Source organism: Pleurodeles waltl, chromosome 7 (assembly GCF_031143425.1).
Source record: "Pleurodeles waltl isolate 20211129_DDA chromosome 7, aPleWal1.hap1.20221129, whole genome shotgun sequence".
NCBI classification, from domain to species: domain Eukaryota; kingdom Metazoa; phylum Chordata; class Amphibia; order Caudata; family Salamandridae; genus Pleurodeles; species Pleurodeles waltl.
The window spans coordinates 1,053,224,192-1,053,241,200 of record NC_090446.1 but is presented as its reverse complement, the minus strand read 5'-3'; the positions used below and the strand labels follow the sequence as shown (position 1 = coordinate 1,053,241,200).

The following is a 17,009-nucleotide window of genomic DNA, read 5'->3' as shown; positions in this document are numbered from 1 at the left end:
CTGCTCCCAGGCTGCTGGCAGTGGGAGGCCTGGATCCTGAGCTGGCACCAGCAGCAGCTCCATGCCAGCCAAGAGTGTGCACTGCAGCTGTGCTTGCGCTGTGTGGCCCATAACTGGGCTGCAGTCCGCATGCAGTGAGCTCCGGGGTTAGAAGAGTTTTTGGTTGAACTCAGCACCCCAAGCGGAGCACGGAGCACGGAGTGCCAGTAACTCCGTTAGCTCTGCCATCGGAGCAGAGCTCACCGCTGATGCTTACTTTTTTCCTACATGTGGCGCTGGCATTTTATATTAACTTATCCTCCCCTTGTTTTAGCTGCAGTCTCCAGACCTGTTCTCACACGTGACAGCCCGGGATCAGATGTGGTGGTCGGACAGGCTTTTAGATTGAGATGCAAGTCGTTGAGAGGAACTCCACCCATCCAATATGCTCTTTTCCGAGGAACTGACAACCTGGGAAGGATTAATGTGACGGGCAATGCTTCTGCGGTGTTTGAAGTTCACGCGTCTCGCTCACATCACTCTGGAGAGTACAGGTGCGAGGCAAAAAACAAGAACAAGGCCCCATGGATAGAGAGCCTTCCAATTAACATCACTGCGATAGGTAAGATCTTACTGATGACAACCAAAATATGCCTGTCTTTAGTTATATGAAAATCTTTTTATTGGGCAATGTTTGATAATGACTGTAAAAAGTAACATTAGGAACAAAATATAACACATTCTGTAACATTTTATTGATACAATTCTATTTAATATAGATATTAAGTATGATCATTATTATCAATGTTTTGACAATATCTGTCCGTTGACAACAATGGGATGAAGGCAGCTGCTTTTCAAGAATTTCTGTGAACACTCCTGTAACCTAAAGGCAGCCTGTCCTAGGCAGTAAGAGAACGTGCGACAGGAAACAGGTGTAGTAATCACAGTAATATAAAAGGTAGTTGTTTAGCCTTACTGTGTTCTGATCTTTCACTGACATTGCGTCACACATCTTGAAGTAAGTAAATAACAACATTCAAATAACAACCAGGAACCAAACTCTCCACTCATGGAGGGAGCAAAGGAAAAACTTCAGAGAGTTGGTTGGCATAAGTAATAGTCGAAAGCAAACAATTCCGATCATTTCAAGGCAATTCTTTAGCGTTGCCCCTCCCACTCATCTGTCCCTTCACAGTTTTCCTTCAATGGGCAATGGCTGAAAGCGTCCCTTTCTAGTCCAGGTTCTGGTGAAAAGTTCTCACATTTTTCCACTAACAGTTCAGAGTGCTCAGGAAGGGTGAGGGGGTGCAGCTGCAGAATTGGGGCTAGGGCAGGAACGGGCAGCTGCAAGGGCTTAGTATGTGAAGTGTATGAAATAAAGGTGACTGTAAGAGACATTGTCACGCCTACATCCATTATCAGCAACCCACACAATCCTAGCAATAACTCCCTTAATGGGACAGGAACTGATCATACAAACCTCCTTACTCTTTGGGCTCCATCCTCTGTGCCCCCATCACCATCCACTTTGGGTCCTGCTCTGTCTGGGTCTCCAGATGAGTAACCCCAATGAGAATACCTATCCTCATCCGGGATCTCTAGGATGGGGTTATATATTGACAGGGACTACAAAATGTTACATTTTCCAAGATGTGAGCACCAATATATTAGTGACAGTGCATAGATCTGGGGGAGGTAGCCAGGGAGACCGTAAAAAATGAGGAACTATTGTTGGTTTTAAGACCTGTCTGGACTGTCTTTAAAAAAGCAGATACAGCAGGAAAAAGTATGTCTACTATATAACGTATATACTTCTTAAAAATAATTTAAAACAGTAGTGCCTTACCCCCCATGCTCCTCATCTCTGTGGAACCGGCATGGATTATTATGCCATATGCATAGTGTTAAATCTTGTAGCCAGGGAGTTTATTGCTAATGTGCCTCTGGACGGTGTTTTGGAGGAAGGTTCCCTTTAGGAGTTTGTTCTTTTTTTTTCAAAATAATCAGAAAGAAATTACCAGATAGAAAAGTAATCTCTTTAGTAGACTAAATTCGAAAGTAAATGAGAATAATAAACTGTTAAATTAACAGTATCAGTAGATATCAATGATAATGTATCTGGAAACAAAAATGTATCTTGAGAGTATAAAACCACAGCAATTCTTGAGAGTATAAAACCACAGCAATTTAAGTGCAAGCTGATAATGAGGAAATGAAAGAAACAAAATGTCTATCAAAAATGCATTAGCCTCAAAGCATCATTATAACTTCAGCGGTCTTTTTGTATGACTGCCGAAGCACTGCAGCCAACAGACCGGCAGTACTGGCGGTCAGCTGACCGCCATATTAGAAGTCATTGGAGGACTTCCTCCCATTTATGGGCCAGAAGTCCAACTCCAAAGAGGCGTTTGCATCGCCAGCACCGCCACGCCAGCAAGACTCCGCCTGCCGTATTATGAGCCGTAACACAGCTTGGGGGAGTCTTGCTGGCGTGGTGGTGCTGATACAAAACCGCCAGGACCCATCTCCTCCCAGACAACGAGCTCGCCGGAAAAGGTAAATTGATCGTCCAACAGGGGGTCGGCGGTGGGGGAGGTGTTGGCCGCTGTCTGTGTGGGTGCATGAGTGCGAGTATGGGGAGGGGGTGTAGTATGAGTGCGAGTATGTGGAAGGTGGTGGTGAATGCGTGCGTGTATGCGATTGAATGTGAATGTGTGTGTGAATGTGCACATGAATGGGGGTGCCTGAGTGCATGTTTGCGAGTGAGTGGGGGTGTGTGTCTGCATGTTTGCAAGCGAGTGGGAGTGTGTGTCTGCAAGCATGAGAGTGAGTGGGGGTGTCTGTGTGAATGTATGCGTATGTCGAGGGGTGTCTATGTGAATGCATGCGCCAAGGGGTGTTTGTAAGTGTGTGGATGGGTGGGGGGGTGTCTGTATGTGTGTGGACGTGTGGTGGTGCGTATGCCAGTGACAGGAATGGGGATTCCTGTCACTGCATGCGTTACCGCCACCTGGTTTTCATGGCGGGGTGACCTCCATGGACAGCCTGGCGGTCTGTACCCTTGTAATACGGCCGGCAGGCAGACGGGCCAGGCAGCATTGTGACAATTTGGCTTCTGCCAGACCCCGTAACTCGTAATGTGACGGTCACCATGGCCCTGGCGGTCTTCAGACCTCCAGGGTCGTAATGAGGGCCTATGTGTCTTCATTGCAAAAAATAGAACATTTTGTAAAATTAATGATAAAGGGCCTCTACTGGTTTCAGACAGACATAATTAATACTAATTTACTGCACTAGATTAACCCTAGCACATAAAATTGCCTACTTTTGAGTTGTTTAAATCAATTTCGTTTAAGCAATTCACTTTACATACAAACTACTTTAGAACCTCACTCTACAACAAAATATATTATGTAGAATTGTTTGAGCCATACACACTTAGGGGCACATTTATAAGGAAGTGACACATCAGGCCCGATGTGCCACTTTACTTGCATTGCCCCTGCCCTACCCTAACGACACCATGATTGTGCGTATTTACAACACGGCGAACCATGGTGATTGTTAGGACAATAGCGTCAAACTTTTTGACGCTATTATGGCGCTTTGCTGCACTAGTGATAAAACTTTTGCCGCTAGTGCAGCAAAGCACAGGGAGGCCCATTGATTAAAATGGGTTCGTCATTTTAACACCTGCTCTGAACAGGAGTTAAAAATGATGGCAAAAATGGAGCAGTGAAATGTTGCAAATTTCACTACACCATTTTGTCAGGCCTCCATGCATCGGAACGCCCCCCTTGCATACATTACGCCTGGCACATGGTAATGGTTGGTGTGTGGTTATATATGTTGCCTGAATACATGATGGTGGCTGTTTTGTTGTGGACGATTGATAGCATTTGTAAAATGTGACTGTTAGCTGCATGATTGTTGGTCTGTTGGTGTGCAGTCGTAGCTTTGCAGATTTATGTGTGTGGGTGTATGAACATGGCTGTATAAATGTGGGTTAGGGATGCACATACAGCTGATTATGCAATCATAAAATGATTGGTGTGCTCTAATATCTGATGTTTTCTAGATGAACGTCTAGTAATTGTTACTATGTTACATATACTGTAAAGCATTGGTAAATGCTAGGTGCATGGATGAATAATGATATGTCTGTTGGCATATAATGATTGTTGTATGGGTTTCGGATGGTGTGTGTCTGCATTTGATAATATGTGGTTTGGTGGGGTGTGGCCATATGAATTTGACAGTACAGTTATTTAAACAAGTGGGTGTGACCGTGCACTGCGGATATACAATGCCAACATGGGGTAGGGAAACAAATTGATATGATGCTTGCTTAATTGTTATATGATGATTGTGTGGTTTTATTATGTTTACTGTTTGATGTACGATGTATGGTTGTGTAATATGTGTGACATAATGGTATGTTTTGATTGTGTATTGTGTAGTGTAGTGTATGTTGGAGACTGAGTTAAGGTACAGTGGGCAAAGAAAGCACTTTAACAAGTTTGTTTTGGGCATTTTCGTTTTTAATGGCACAGTCACTGTTAACAGTGACGTCAGCCGTAACATTTTTCAACTTTAGCTTGTCTTTTGGAATCATTTTTTCATACATATTCATTTTAAAAATGTTCAATTAGAAACTCAGAAAAATGTAGCTATTATTGGTTTAAAGGTCTTCAGTGTTTTGTTGAAATGTCCCTTTCTAAGCCTATTTGTTTTATTTAAATGTTAAATTTACTCTAAGCTCAACTTGAAATGTTTACTTTTTAATGTAAAAACGTCTGCAAACTTAGAAAGTACCACTTGCATTTTATAAATATGATTCTGCCATCTTTGGTGGAGTTCATGAACACATAATACAACTTATGTTCAGGGCAGCTTGTGCCCTTTGAAAGTGGTGGGGTGAGTGAAGTGCCCCACCACTTAGCAAAAAAACACTCCCTCGCTCCAAAACCCCAAAGTAACGCACCTCTCCCTCCAAAATCCCAAATAACACTATCCAGGCAGACATTCCGTGTGTATTAAACACAGGCTGTGCATCGGTCAGTGTAAAATGAATGCCGTGTATATAAAACATATCTTACCCTCACTGTGTATGCAAAAAGCACGTGTAAATACTAAGGGCACAATCCCAGGCCTGTCCTGCCTTCCACTATCCATGCCACCACACCTTCCACTACTTTAAACCAGTCTCAAGAGACACCTTAGGAGACCGGAGAGGAAAACCACCCAATCACGCACACAATGTGCAAAATATATTTTAAAAAAGTCTACATTCACTCTTTAGTACACACCATATAACACAGCAACAAGGAAGACCGCCAGCCACTGCATTTATCACCACATAAGACAACATTCTGCCCACTGGAGCACATATTACCCTATCACAAAAAAACTCACCCCAAGTGCACATTTTCCGACTGTCCGAGATTACTGCCAACCGGTGCACATTTCACAAATACAAAGCACACACTGCATACATAATCAAGTGAGAAAACATACTGCTAACCACTGAAAACAAATTACCCTCAATTGTTCATGTTACCAGCTGATGAAAATCTGTGCTCCACAGTACACATATGACCCAGTGGCAAACAATTATCTTCACCAACGCACCTTCACTGGTTATTGCCCACAACTGCTGCACAGAGGGCACAGTATCCAATAATACTGCCTACAAGTGCAGATATTGTATCGTGCCAAAAAATATCACTGCCACTGCACACATTACCCACTGACGGTAATACTGCTCACCAGTGCACATACACCCAGTGACAATATCTACCACGCACCAGTGCGTTTGGTTTAGTGCCACTACCAAATGTTACCCCCCACTCCCTCCCCAGTGTGCAATTTAACCAGTGACTAGCAGCACACGTATTACCTGCTGACAAAGAATACTGCCCTCGAGGGCACATATTACCCAGTGGCTAAGAATGCTCTTCATGACTGCAATATTATCATACATATATCCCAAAGGCAAAGAATAATGCCGCTCGTGAGTGTACATATTAGACAGCACAACTTCACCCACATACCCAGTGATAACGAATGTTGTCCATCATGACAGAGAATACTGCCCACAAGAGCAGATACTACCCCATGACACAGAGTGCGGCCCATCATTATACATAATGCTGTCAGTACCCCAGGGGATGTGCCTTTGTTGATTTCCTAGGACTACGTCTGCATCAGGTTGTAAAAAGTGAAAGAAAACATAAACACCAGTGAAAACTTCTTTGTGGAAAGTGTGAGTTGTTAAAAACACCCGAAAGGGCCGCCGCCCCTCCCCTCATTTGTACCCCTTTTTGGCTTCTTCCTTAAGCGTTTGGAGTCTTTTGCATAAACTAATACCCTGTTAATAAATAAATAATGATAACCCTTCTTGTTTCACGGCCTGTAATATTTAACTCATACAGTGCTTTGATGCCCAGTAGACCAAGCTTTCAGCTACATTAAAGCCTCGTGCTTCAGTGCCTGAAGTTAGTGCCTTTTACTGGGTTTCTGCTTTGACAGGAAATTGTGACGGTATGTGGTATGGCATTATCACGTGCACGTGTACAGTGTCGTCTGTCGAAACCTGGACTGTTCATAGCAGTGTTAGTCTCTGCGACATGTCAGTGTCCTGTACGTAAATACAGTGACTCTGGCACATCAGCATCGTTAGCAAACTGATGCACAGCCCTGTTCTGTACATTCACACAACGTTGCGACGTGGCTTCATCTGCTGCACACATGTAACATGACTGTCGGTGACATGGTAATATCATGAGCCTACATAAAATGGCGATGTGTGTGTCACTGCAGTGTCCGCTGCATGCATGGAATGTTGTCTTTGGCATGATGGTAGCCGCTGTAAACATACATTACTACTATCTGTTCATGACAGTATCAGTGAACACATACAGTGTTACTGTCTGTGGCTTACAGTATAAAATGTATTCATACCACCAGTGGCGGCCAACGCAAATGTCAAAGGCGAGGGGGGGGTGATGGGGAAACAACTTTACAAACAGCAAAAAACCACTTACCTTTCTCGACGCAGCTCGCTACCTACTTCCGCCTCATGTTTTTTTTTCTGGTGTCCCATCATTCCCTGGGACACCAGCACAGGCTCCCCAGCAGTTCTGGTGCTGCTTTCATGTTAAACCTAGCATGAGAGCAGTATCAGCATTGGTCTGAGCGGTGCAGACTGCCGCTCAGACACAACCCTGGGGTCTGTGCAGTTTCTCTAACCCGGCTCTGTGCACAGCCGGGCTGGAGAAACCTGAGTGCGCATGTGTGTTTGGCCGGCCTGAGATGGCCGGCCAAACAAACATGCGCACTTAGGTGCACTCCCCCCTTCTCACCTCCAATGGCCCACGTTTACAAAATAAATGTTTACTGATATTATTTTTTTTTAATTTGATGCCTATTTACAGTGGTCAGTGATATGGAAGGTTGATGTTCATGAACTCGAACTCGATTAAACAGGTCACATATGAATTACACTAGTCAACAACAATCCCCTTACTGAATTAAAGGGTGATCTTTTAATTTGATGTGTGACGCTTGTCACAGGTGTAGTATGTTTCAAGATAAATTTGTGTTGCTATGTGTGGCAGTGTTTAAAATGTGTACTATATTTCTGAACAATTCATTCCTATTTGCTCTTGTACCTGCGAGAATCGCTACACTGTGTTTTAAACGTGTTCATCATACTGCTAGTTGACATTAATTAGGTGGACCTGGGAACTTTATTAACTTATAAACGGCCTTCCCTCTCACAAATAGTACATTTCAGCTGAAATATGGGAAAGGCAAACCTTTGTTCCACCAGCCAGACTTGCCCTAAATCTAATAGGAGGGACGCTACCCTCAGAACTAGTTGGCATGACCAAAAAAGAGGGAGGGGGGCTCATTTCCCTGGGCACACATCTGACCGGGCACACAAATAATTTCTCCCATGTGGACTTTAGGAGTAAGGTGCACTATGATTGCATTTAGTAATGCAAACAGGATCTGCTTAAAAAGTGAGTGGGGTTGCCCTTGAGAACTTTACCTCATTGGTAAGTGAGGTCCCTGGAGTCCTCCCTACCCACTATCTAGTGCCAGCCATAACTGTGGCACAAAAGACACCCCCCCAAAACACTTTCTGACCCTGTAGAACAGGAGACCGCACCTGTTGTTTGAGACCTGTGAGGACGCTTGAAGGGCTGGACCTTCTCCCACTTTTACTGAGGACAAAGAAGTGGATCCCAAGGGTCAGTTGGCTGATCTCCCTTGTGGCTACAAGGATGCAACAAACTGCAAGAGGCCTCTTTGTTGGCGTGCACACTAGACCAGTTGCAACTGCATCTGGACTAAACCCTGTTCATGGCCTGTGCTGGAGTGAGTCCTGCCCCCTAAGTACTATGTATCCCTGAGATTCTGGGACTCTTGGCAATATCAAACTGGACTTTTCCTACAATCTATGAAAAGCTTTGGGACTTAAGTAATTTTCATTTATGTCTCACTCCGTCATGGGAATTTAAAGTTGTATAAAGCAGGGTAACAAACCTACATATAAATGTATCCTTAAAGACCTCTCATGTAAAGCCACAGTTCTAGTCATTCTTACTAGTTAGGAATAGTGAGTTTCACTTGTCATCAATAAACAAAAATAATATGACGTGTCTTATAAAAAAAGTTCTAATTAAAGAGGTTTTGACGTTTCATATTATTCAGACATATGACTTGCTAAAACATTGCATTAGATCTATAACCTCATAAAATAAGTGTTATCTCACAATCAGGGCTCGACCAGTAAGTCATCGGTTCAACTCAATTGTGTTATAAACAGGGGTGGCTCCTTCGCTATGGCGAAGGAGCATTGTCCAACTGACTGAGCCAGAAGCAGAAAGATAAAACAATAGCTTACTATTGTTTTGTCTTTCTGCTTCTGGCTCAGCCAGCAATGCAGAGAGGGGCGGGGCTGGGCTACCGGAGGTGGGAGGAGGGGAGCGTGCACCTAAGGGCGCATGTGTGTTTGGCCAGCCGTCTCAGGCAGAATAGCTTTTACTTTGTAAATGTGTTAGCATCCCGTTTTGGATCTCAGACACAGATCAAAGGTTTACAACTGCAAATGCATTCACTAATCATTAAAACAAACCCATCACACAGAGGAAAGAGAGATGCCCAGGGCACACCCTTTGTCCTTTATGGAACGTGAATAAGAAAGTGGTTTCCAACTTGTGAAGCACACTTCATGTAGTCTGACATAGGCCCTGATTCGGACTTTGGCGGACGGCGGAGGCCGTCCGCCAAGGTACCGCCGTGAAATGACCGCACCGCGGTCAAAAGACCGCGGCGGCCATTCTAACATTTCCTCTGGGCCGGCGGGCGCTCTCCAAAAGAGCGCCCGCCGGCCCAGAGGAAATGCCCCTGCAACGAGGACGCCGGCTCAGAATTGAGCCGGCGTAGTTGCAGGGGTGCGACGGGTGCAGTTGCACCCGTCGCGTATTTCAGTGTCTGCAAAGCAGACACTGAAATACTTTTTGGGGCCCTCTTACGGGGGCCCCTGCAGTGCCCATGCCATTGGCATGGGCACTGCAGGGGCCCCCAGGGGCCCCGCGGCACCCCCTACCGCCATCCTGTTCATGGCGGGTTTCCCGCCATGAACAGGATGGCGGTAGGGGGTGTCGGAATCCTCATGGCGGCGGAGCGCGCTCCGCCCCCATGAAGGATTCCCCCGAGCAGCGGTAAGTCGGCGGGAGACCGCCGACTTGCTGCTTCTGACCGCGGCTGAACCGCCGCGGTCAGAATGCTCGTGGGAGCACCGCCAGCCTGTTGGCGGTGCTCCCGTGGTCGGTGGCTGGCGGCCACCGGCCGCCAGGGTCAGAATGACCCCCATAGTGTCTTACGATTACGAAGACAGTGAGTGTGAACTGTAAGCTTTAAGACTGCTGAATAGTTTTGTTCATGGGGCTCGTAGAGTCTTGCTCACTTTCTGGTCCTGCTGATGCCTTTATGACGCCTAAGATAAGGGGTATTAAAGGCGGTGCAGTGTCACCAAATGGCAAGGCAGTTGTAGCAAATGCTATCACTGACTACCTCTAACTGATATCCATGTGTAGAGTTGTGGCTGTAGATCATCAGGAGATCAGCATTACCCAAATGTAAGCCGTGTGCCAGAAAGTATCTCACAATCTTGAGGGGTGTCGGCTGGTGATCCAGCATTAAGGTGTGGCTCTCCACCAACCATGGTCTCTCTTGGAGTGCTGTTCCATCATGCAAAAATAACCTCAATCTAAAACGTTCTGATCTTTTGCTGAATGTCCATGTTTTTTACCTATCTCACATACTCAGTGTTGGGATTTCTTTTGCAGCTCCTGTTCAAGAAACAGTTCTTTCCATTATTCCACCAACCGGAGAAGTGGAGGACGGACATGAACTAAGCTTATTGTGCAGAGTAACAAGTGGCTCTCTGCCAATTACATTTACCTTTTACCATACAGACAAGAGCAACAAGAGTAGCACTTTGAATGTAACAACTGTGCCAAAACACTATGCGTCTTGGATCAATTATGATTTCAAGAAGTCGAAAGAGGGAATCTACTTCTGTACAGCTTCAAACAAAGCCAAAATAACTAAAGCAAGTAGCCTTGTACCGGTAAAGGGTAAGTTGTGGTTAACACATCTGTGATGAAGCAGTTTGGGGCAATGTTATGGGAGTTAAGACCAGTGCTTTAAATGAAGAGCATCATGTCACAACTATTTAGCTGTAATCTTCATTAGTACTTGCATCTGAACCAAGTATCTATACCCCCAAAAAACATGTGGAAGGTAATGATGCTGTGCTGCCTGTGAGTTTTGTCGTCAATAACACCCCATACAATCTTGATCATTGACATTTCTATAACGAGGTAGTTTGGTCTAAGCTCAACTGTACATTATAGGAACAGACAAATATATGTGGGAAAGCCTATGTATATGTTCTCCAGATTTCTAGTGACCACACTGGGGTTCTGCCAGAGATGCTGCCATTCTCCTTCAAGACCTACCCAGAAAAACCACTGAGGAGTCTTGGCTGCTATTAACTAGATGATGGTGTTTTTTAATGTCACACAGTATTAATGCCTTCCCTGAATTATGCCAAAGGAGTACGTAAAGTGAACAAGCATAACTGCTGCCACTCAGGACAAAGGGGCTCTCGTGTAACATTTTCGAGAACTAGAAACAAAGAGTGCATTTTACAACGCAACACTCATTAGCTAGTCAAATAATTTAATTATGTGTCAAACATCTTAAATGTCCCAAGGGTGCAGAGGATTCGTTGGTCCCAAGAAAGTTGGAAAAATGGTGGTTAATAGTAGGTCATGCTGATGGTGTATTTTACAACACAATTGCAATAAAATGGCTAAACTATCGATGCATATGTATAACAGGTAGATACAAAATCTGGGTATGCAATTACATTTTTTTACTACAGCTATCTGCCCGTACACATTTATCTTTTCTTTATCTACTTAGAAGAGGTAGAGGGAAAAAATAAATTGTACAAATGTCACAATTTCATGTCATATGCACCCGAACCTGAAGGATTTAGCAGGCCAGTACTGCCATGCCACTACCCAGGTTACAGAGACGTTAAATAGTCAGGCAGTAAAAGGATTAACCAATCTAACAGGCTCCGGCTTCAGAGAGCAGTAGTGTCATGCCATGAAAAAATAAATATCACGAAAAGCCGGCATGAGTGATGAAATAAAAGCCCTAGCAGAAAGTGCTATCTTGCACTAATGAGAGAACATCAACAATAAGCCTCTGGAACTCATCACAGATTATGAATCAAATATCACCTCTTAAGATAATGTGTCCCAAATACCAACTAGTCGATGTCTGAAAATACCACAACCTGCTATCAAATACAACCTTTTCTGGGAAAATATACTCAATTTACCTGAACAAACGTTTGCCACTTTCATAAATAACGTTATTTCTGTTCTGAAATTCCACCTTGTCCTTTTTAGTAAAACCACGTGTGTTCCACGGACATCAGGGTGTAACTTTCATCAAGTACTCATGTACACAAATGCCATAATGGACAGAATCTGTCCTGCATGCTATTCACCGCCATTAACTGGGAAGGTAATTCCAGGGGTGAATGCCATCGTCCTAATGATGACAAACATATGTCCAGAATCGTCTCTTAAAGCGTCAGATTGGCAACATGTTTGGAGTGGACTCCATCATACCAAGAAGGCCCACAGCATGCCAGGAGTTACCACTAGTGCGTAAGATTCAGCAGTATACCAGAGGTTTGTTTTTTTGGTTAGCACATATTGACTATTTCGAGACTCCTTAATTGGTTTGACCTCCTTGGTTCACCCCCACCACTCCTGACATTTCTGGTAGATATACTTCTGACTGGAAGAGTGGACAATTTGATAAGACACTGTGTAAATAAAATGGGATATCTTGGGGTGGGGCCAAGACTTTTCTTTATTTTCCTTTGGCTCTGTTGTACTGCTCATTGCAGAGTGCCGTTATAGTGGATGCTAAATAAAATATCTGAACCGTGTATATATTTGAACCAATATATTTATTTATTTACATCTGAACCAATATATTTATAGAGTCTTCTCAGAATTTTGGCTCTGTTTTAATCGTATTTTTCATTTAGCCTAAGAGGTATAACATTAGCTGATACTCCTTGGTGATGTGATCCAACTAGTTAAATCCAATACACTCATCGAGGCTGATGACATTAGATTGGGAAATTATCAAGTCAAGGGTATTGCCTTTGTTGGTTGTTCAGATTTATTGCAGTTTAATTGATAGTGTGTTCTTTGTGATGTTCAAAGGGATAATAAAGTCTCCCAGGTAAACGTCTGTTGCGTGGTAAATCAAGGTGGAGGTAACAGGTTTGGAGGATTACTTTACGCCCCGGAGGGTGGTAGGGATCATGGAAACGGGGTTGTATTGGGCATTACATTGATGTCAGTTGGCATAGCTTTGAAGAAGGTAAATGATGGGCCTCCGATAAGACAAAAAATATTTTGTCCGACAACTACACTCTCTCCATTTCTTTGCAGGTCTGAATGTATGTATCATAAAGCATTCATTTGTTATTGGGATGCCATTTGAGGTTGAGGGAGATCCGTGTCTCTGTAATGAATGAAAAAATCAAATTATTGTCACTTCTAAGGGTTTCAGTCTTACAGTCTCAAACGTACATGGATCAGACATTGATGAGCATGCCTTTCACATAAGAGTCCTGATTTATGTGGTGTAATTGTCATTATAACACGAATTAAGCCTCGCAAGTGTTGGATTGGGGGATGAGATGCGCTTCCTTGTGTGAAGGATGGTAATGTGGTTCTCTGTGGTTTTTGGTAAGCACACATTGAAAAAAGTGGTGTATTAGGGGAGCACAGTCAGAGGAGTCAGGCTCCACTGGTGGAGTTGAGCCCTAGAGGAGAGTGATGGGTCAGGTGAGTTGCTAAAGCTGACTTGGTGCTGCAGGCATGTCATTGGTCAGCTGGTCCTTAGTTCTAAAATGCGTGACATCTAAGATTGTTTCTAATATCCAGAATGGGTCTGTATCCTCAGATGCAGAAAGTGATGAGATTGGACAAGCCATTTGTCTATGATACTATTAGACTGTTCATCCTTGGCGTGGTCTCCCTTAACATTTTGCCTCTGTTCCCCAGGTTGTTGGTGTGTGCTGGACTCTGTTTTTGCTGTTTTTGTTACTCTGGGCAGTTTACCACTGCTAACCAGTGCCAAAGTGCAAGTGCTCCTATACAAAATGTGTATGTAATTGGTTCATCCATGATTGGCATACTTGATTGATAGTATGTCCTAGTACAGTGCACTAAAGGTGGACAGGGCCTGTAAATCAAATGCTACTAGTGGGCCTCCAGCACTGGTTGTGCCACCCACATTAGTAGCTCTGTAAACATGGCTCAGACCTGCCACTGCAGTGTCTGTGTGTGCAGTTTTTTAAACTGTAAATTCGACTTGGCAAGTGTACCCACTTGCCAGGCCTAAATCGTCACTTTTCTTACATATAAGACACCCCTAATGTAGGCCCTAGGTAGCCCCAAGGGCAGGGTGTAGTGTATGGTTAAGGTAGGACATATAGGGGGTCATTACAACCCTGGCAATCAGTGTTAAACCGGCGGTAAGACCAGGCTGGCGGTCTTACTCTGGGGAATTATGACCATGGCGGTTACTGCCATGGTCATCCGCCGGTTCTCCGTTCCACCCGCCAGGGCGGAGACGACCGCTGGGCTGGAGACCTGGGTCTCCAGCCCGGCGGCTGTCACTATACCGCCGGCGGTATTTGGACCCGGCTTACCGCCGTGGATTTCCAGCGGTATGAACTGCCATGAAATCCATGGCGGTAAGCACTATCAGCAGGCCACCATCCCTGTGAGTGCAGGGAATCTCAATGGGGTCCCAAAATGCGACCCACCTCATTAATATTAATGAGGTGGGTCTTTGCGACCCCATTGAGATTCGCAGACTGTGTCTGAGACACCGTTCTGCATCCGATTTGCAAAATCAGAGTTTTCTACATCTGGGGCCAGTCGAGTCGTATTCCCATTTTGTGAGTCGGTACTGACTCGCAAAATGGGAATGTGCATCGCGATGCACATTTTGCATGGCGCAAACTGCGATTTTCACAGTTTGCGCCATGCAAAACGCTTCCTACATCTGGCCCCTGGCCCTTAGTTCGGAAACATCGTATATGCATCCTCTGTGAGAGGGGAAGGCAGGTGGAAGTACAGAAGCAGTCATATGAGTCCTGTAAGGGACAGAATCTTGTAGGTTGGTCTGCCATGGCAAGCGGGGAGGCAGCAGCCCGACCAGCCTGCAGGAGGCACAATAGGAAATCGTATGTGGGTCCCTCAGGGCAAGCAGCTTCATGAGTGAAGTAGAGCTGCGTAATCCCCGACAGTACCCAACATTCGCACCAGTGCTCAGGTAATGGCCTCAACTTTCTCCTGCAGGCAGAGCATGCATATGTCCTACATGGCAACAGCTCCCCCCTCCTCTGTTGTGCAGATCATGCATTATAGCGTCTGCCTCAGCGGTTGTCCATCGAAGTAACGTCCGGAGCCAACAATTAATTGAGGGCGGCTGTGCTGCCTTCCACGACATAGCTATCAGGCACTTGAAGACAGTCTTAGCTAGGTCTGTAAGTTTCAGGTAGTGTTTTGTGTGTTTCATGCACTTTGTGATGCCCAAAATACAAAGTAGGGGGTCAGGGGACATCTGGACATCCACAATTGCTGAAATATGGGTTATGACTTGTCCCCATACTTCTGCAAGCGGGGCACAATCCCATACCATATGAAGGAAGGTGGTGTCATGGTATTCACACCTACGACACACCGCGGTCACTCCAGGGGACATTTTGTGGAGGTGGTGTTGTCAAGTAAGTGTGGTGCAGGTACTTGAACTGGATAAACTTCAGGTGGGCGTTGCGAGATACTCGCTTCACCTGCTCAAGCGCCATCCCCCACTGTTTGATCGTCAGATCTGTCCCAAGACGTGCGTCCCATCTGGTTTTGGCGTGGAGCGCGAGGTCTGTTCCGGCAGTCTACAGGGCTACATGTAGTACTGTGAGCACTCTGCGGCACTTACACCATGAGTCAATAGACACTGTAACCCGTGATGGAGGGCTGGGGCCTCTCCACCCTCCAAGTAGCCCTGATCACCAAGAAAAGAGCATTGGAGGCTAAGAATTGAGCAGCTCCCAGCCCATTGCTATCCTGTAGGCCCTGAAATGGGTGCAAGGTCTCATCAGTGTATAAGTCCCCTATGCATGTCATTTTTGAGTCCTGCCAAGGTCCTGTGTCATGCTTCTCTAGTAAAGCATGCATCACCAGCATGCTCCAGGGTGGCAGTTGTGGTGCATATGGGGGTGTATCTCAGTATGGTTGAATAAATCTGTTCCAGCATATTTTGTGACTCCAGCAAGCCTGATGGCATGCTTCGCCAGGACTCCCAGTTTCAGGAACCAGTCAGATATATTCATTCCATCCAGTTTGTCCCTAATTAGGCAACTCTCACCCAACACATCCCTGCCAACCACGCATGAGCCATTGTAACTGTGCAGTTGCAAAATAAAGCTCAAGGTCTGGAACCCCCAAGCCACCCTCCTGGAGTGGGCACTGGAGTATGTAATTAGAGACTCGCTAGTGTGCTTCCCCTCATATAAGGTCAGAGAGTAGTCTCTGTAGGTCATTAAAGAAAGCCCTAGTTGGGATCACAGGCACCGTTACAAAGAAGTAGAGTAGGTGTGGCAATAATAACATTTTTGCTATGGAGGCCCTACCCATGGGTGATAGGGGCATATATGTCCAGAAGCCCACAGACTGCCACATTGACGCCCACATTCTACCATGATTTCCTTCGAGGAGGTCTCTATTGGTGTGATAGACGTTCACTTCAACGTAGCGGAACAACTCCAAACCTCCATGGGAGATGGTCCAATTCCTCTACATCCAGTCACTCTGTTATTCTAAGTGGAAAAATGCATGACTTACCCCAGTTTACCCGAAGTCCCGTCCGGTCCCCAAAGAGATCAAGAAGGGTATTCAGTGCTGGGGAGATCCCGCCCCGATTTCCCAAGTAAACCAGGACATCGTCCCTGTAAAGTGAAACTATATACTATTGGGGACCCACCCGCATATCCCAGTCTGGGCCTTTTGCTCTTAACAAGTCCACTAGAGGCTCCACGGCTAGTACGAACATCATGTGGGAGAGGGCACACCTCTGTCACATCCCCCTACCAATATTAAACGGTCTAGAGATCTGACGTCCCACCCAAACTCTTGCTTGTGGCACCACATACAACAGCCTGACCCACTTCAGAAATTGGGGGCACACTTCTAGGTCCTCCAAGACTAGCATCAAGTACGACCACCCAAGGCTATCAAAAGTCTTTTCAAAATACCAGAAAATGGGCAGTGGGAGCTCCCTAGACCCCGCAACTGCATCCATGATGATGCACAAGTGGTGCATGTTATGTGAAGTCTCCC

The 17,009-nt window shown here is 45.3% G+C and overlaps 1 protein-coding gene across 2 annotated transcripts in view; it reads left to right on the top strand.

The window, feature by feature from the left end:
- The window catches only part of PECAM1 (platelet and endothelial cell adhesion molecule 1), a 302,864-nt gene that overhangs the window by 129,350 nt on the left and 156,505 nt on the right, over positions 1-17,009 (top strand). For both annotated transcript variants that reach the window (XM_069199932.1, XM_069199933.1), the window contains exons 7-8: positions 314-601; positions 10,344-10,634. In XM_069199932.1, the coding sequence (XP_069056033.1) occupies positions 314-601; positions 10,344-10,634 (579 nt within the window). The remainder of the gene's footprint in view (positions 1-313; positions 602-10,343; positions 10,635-17,009) is intronic.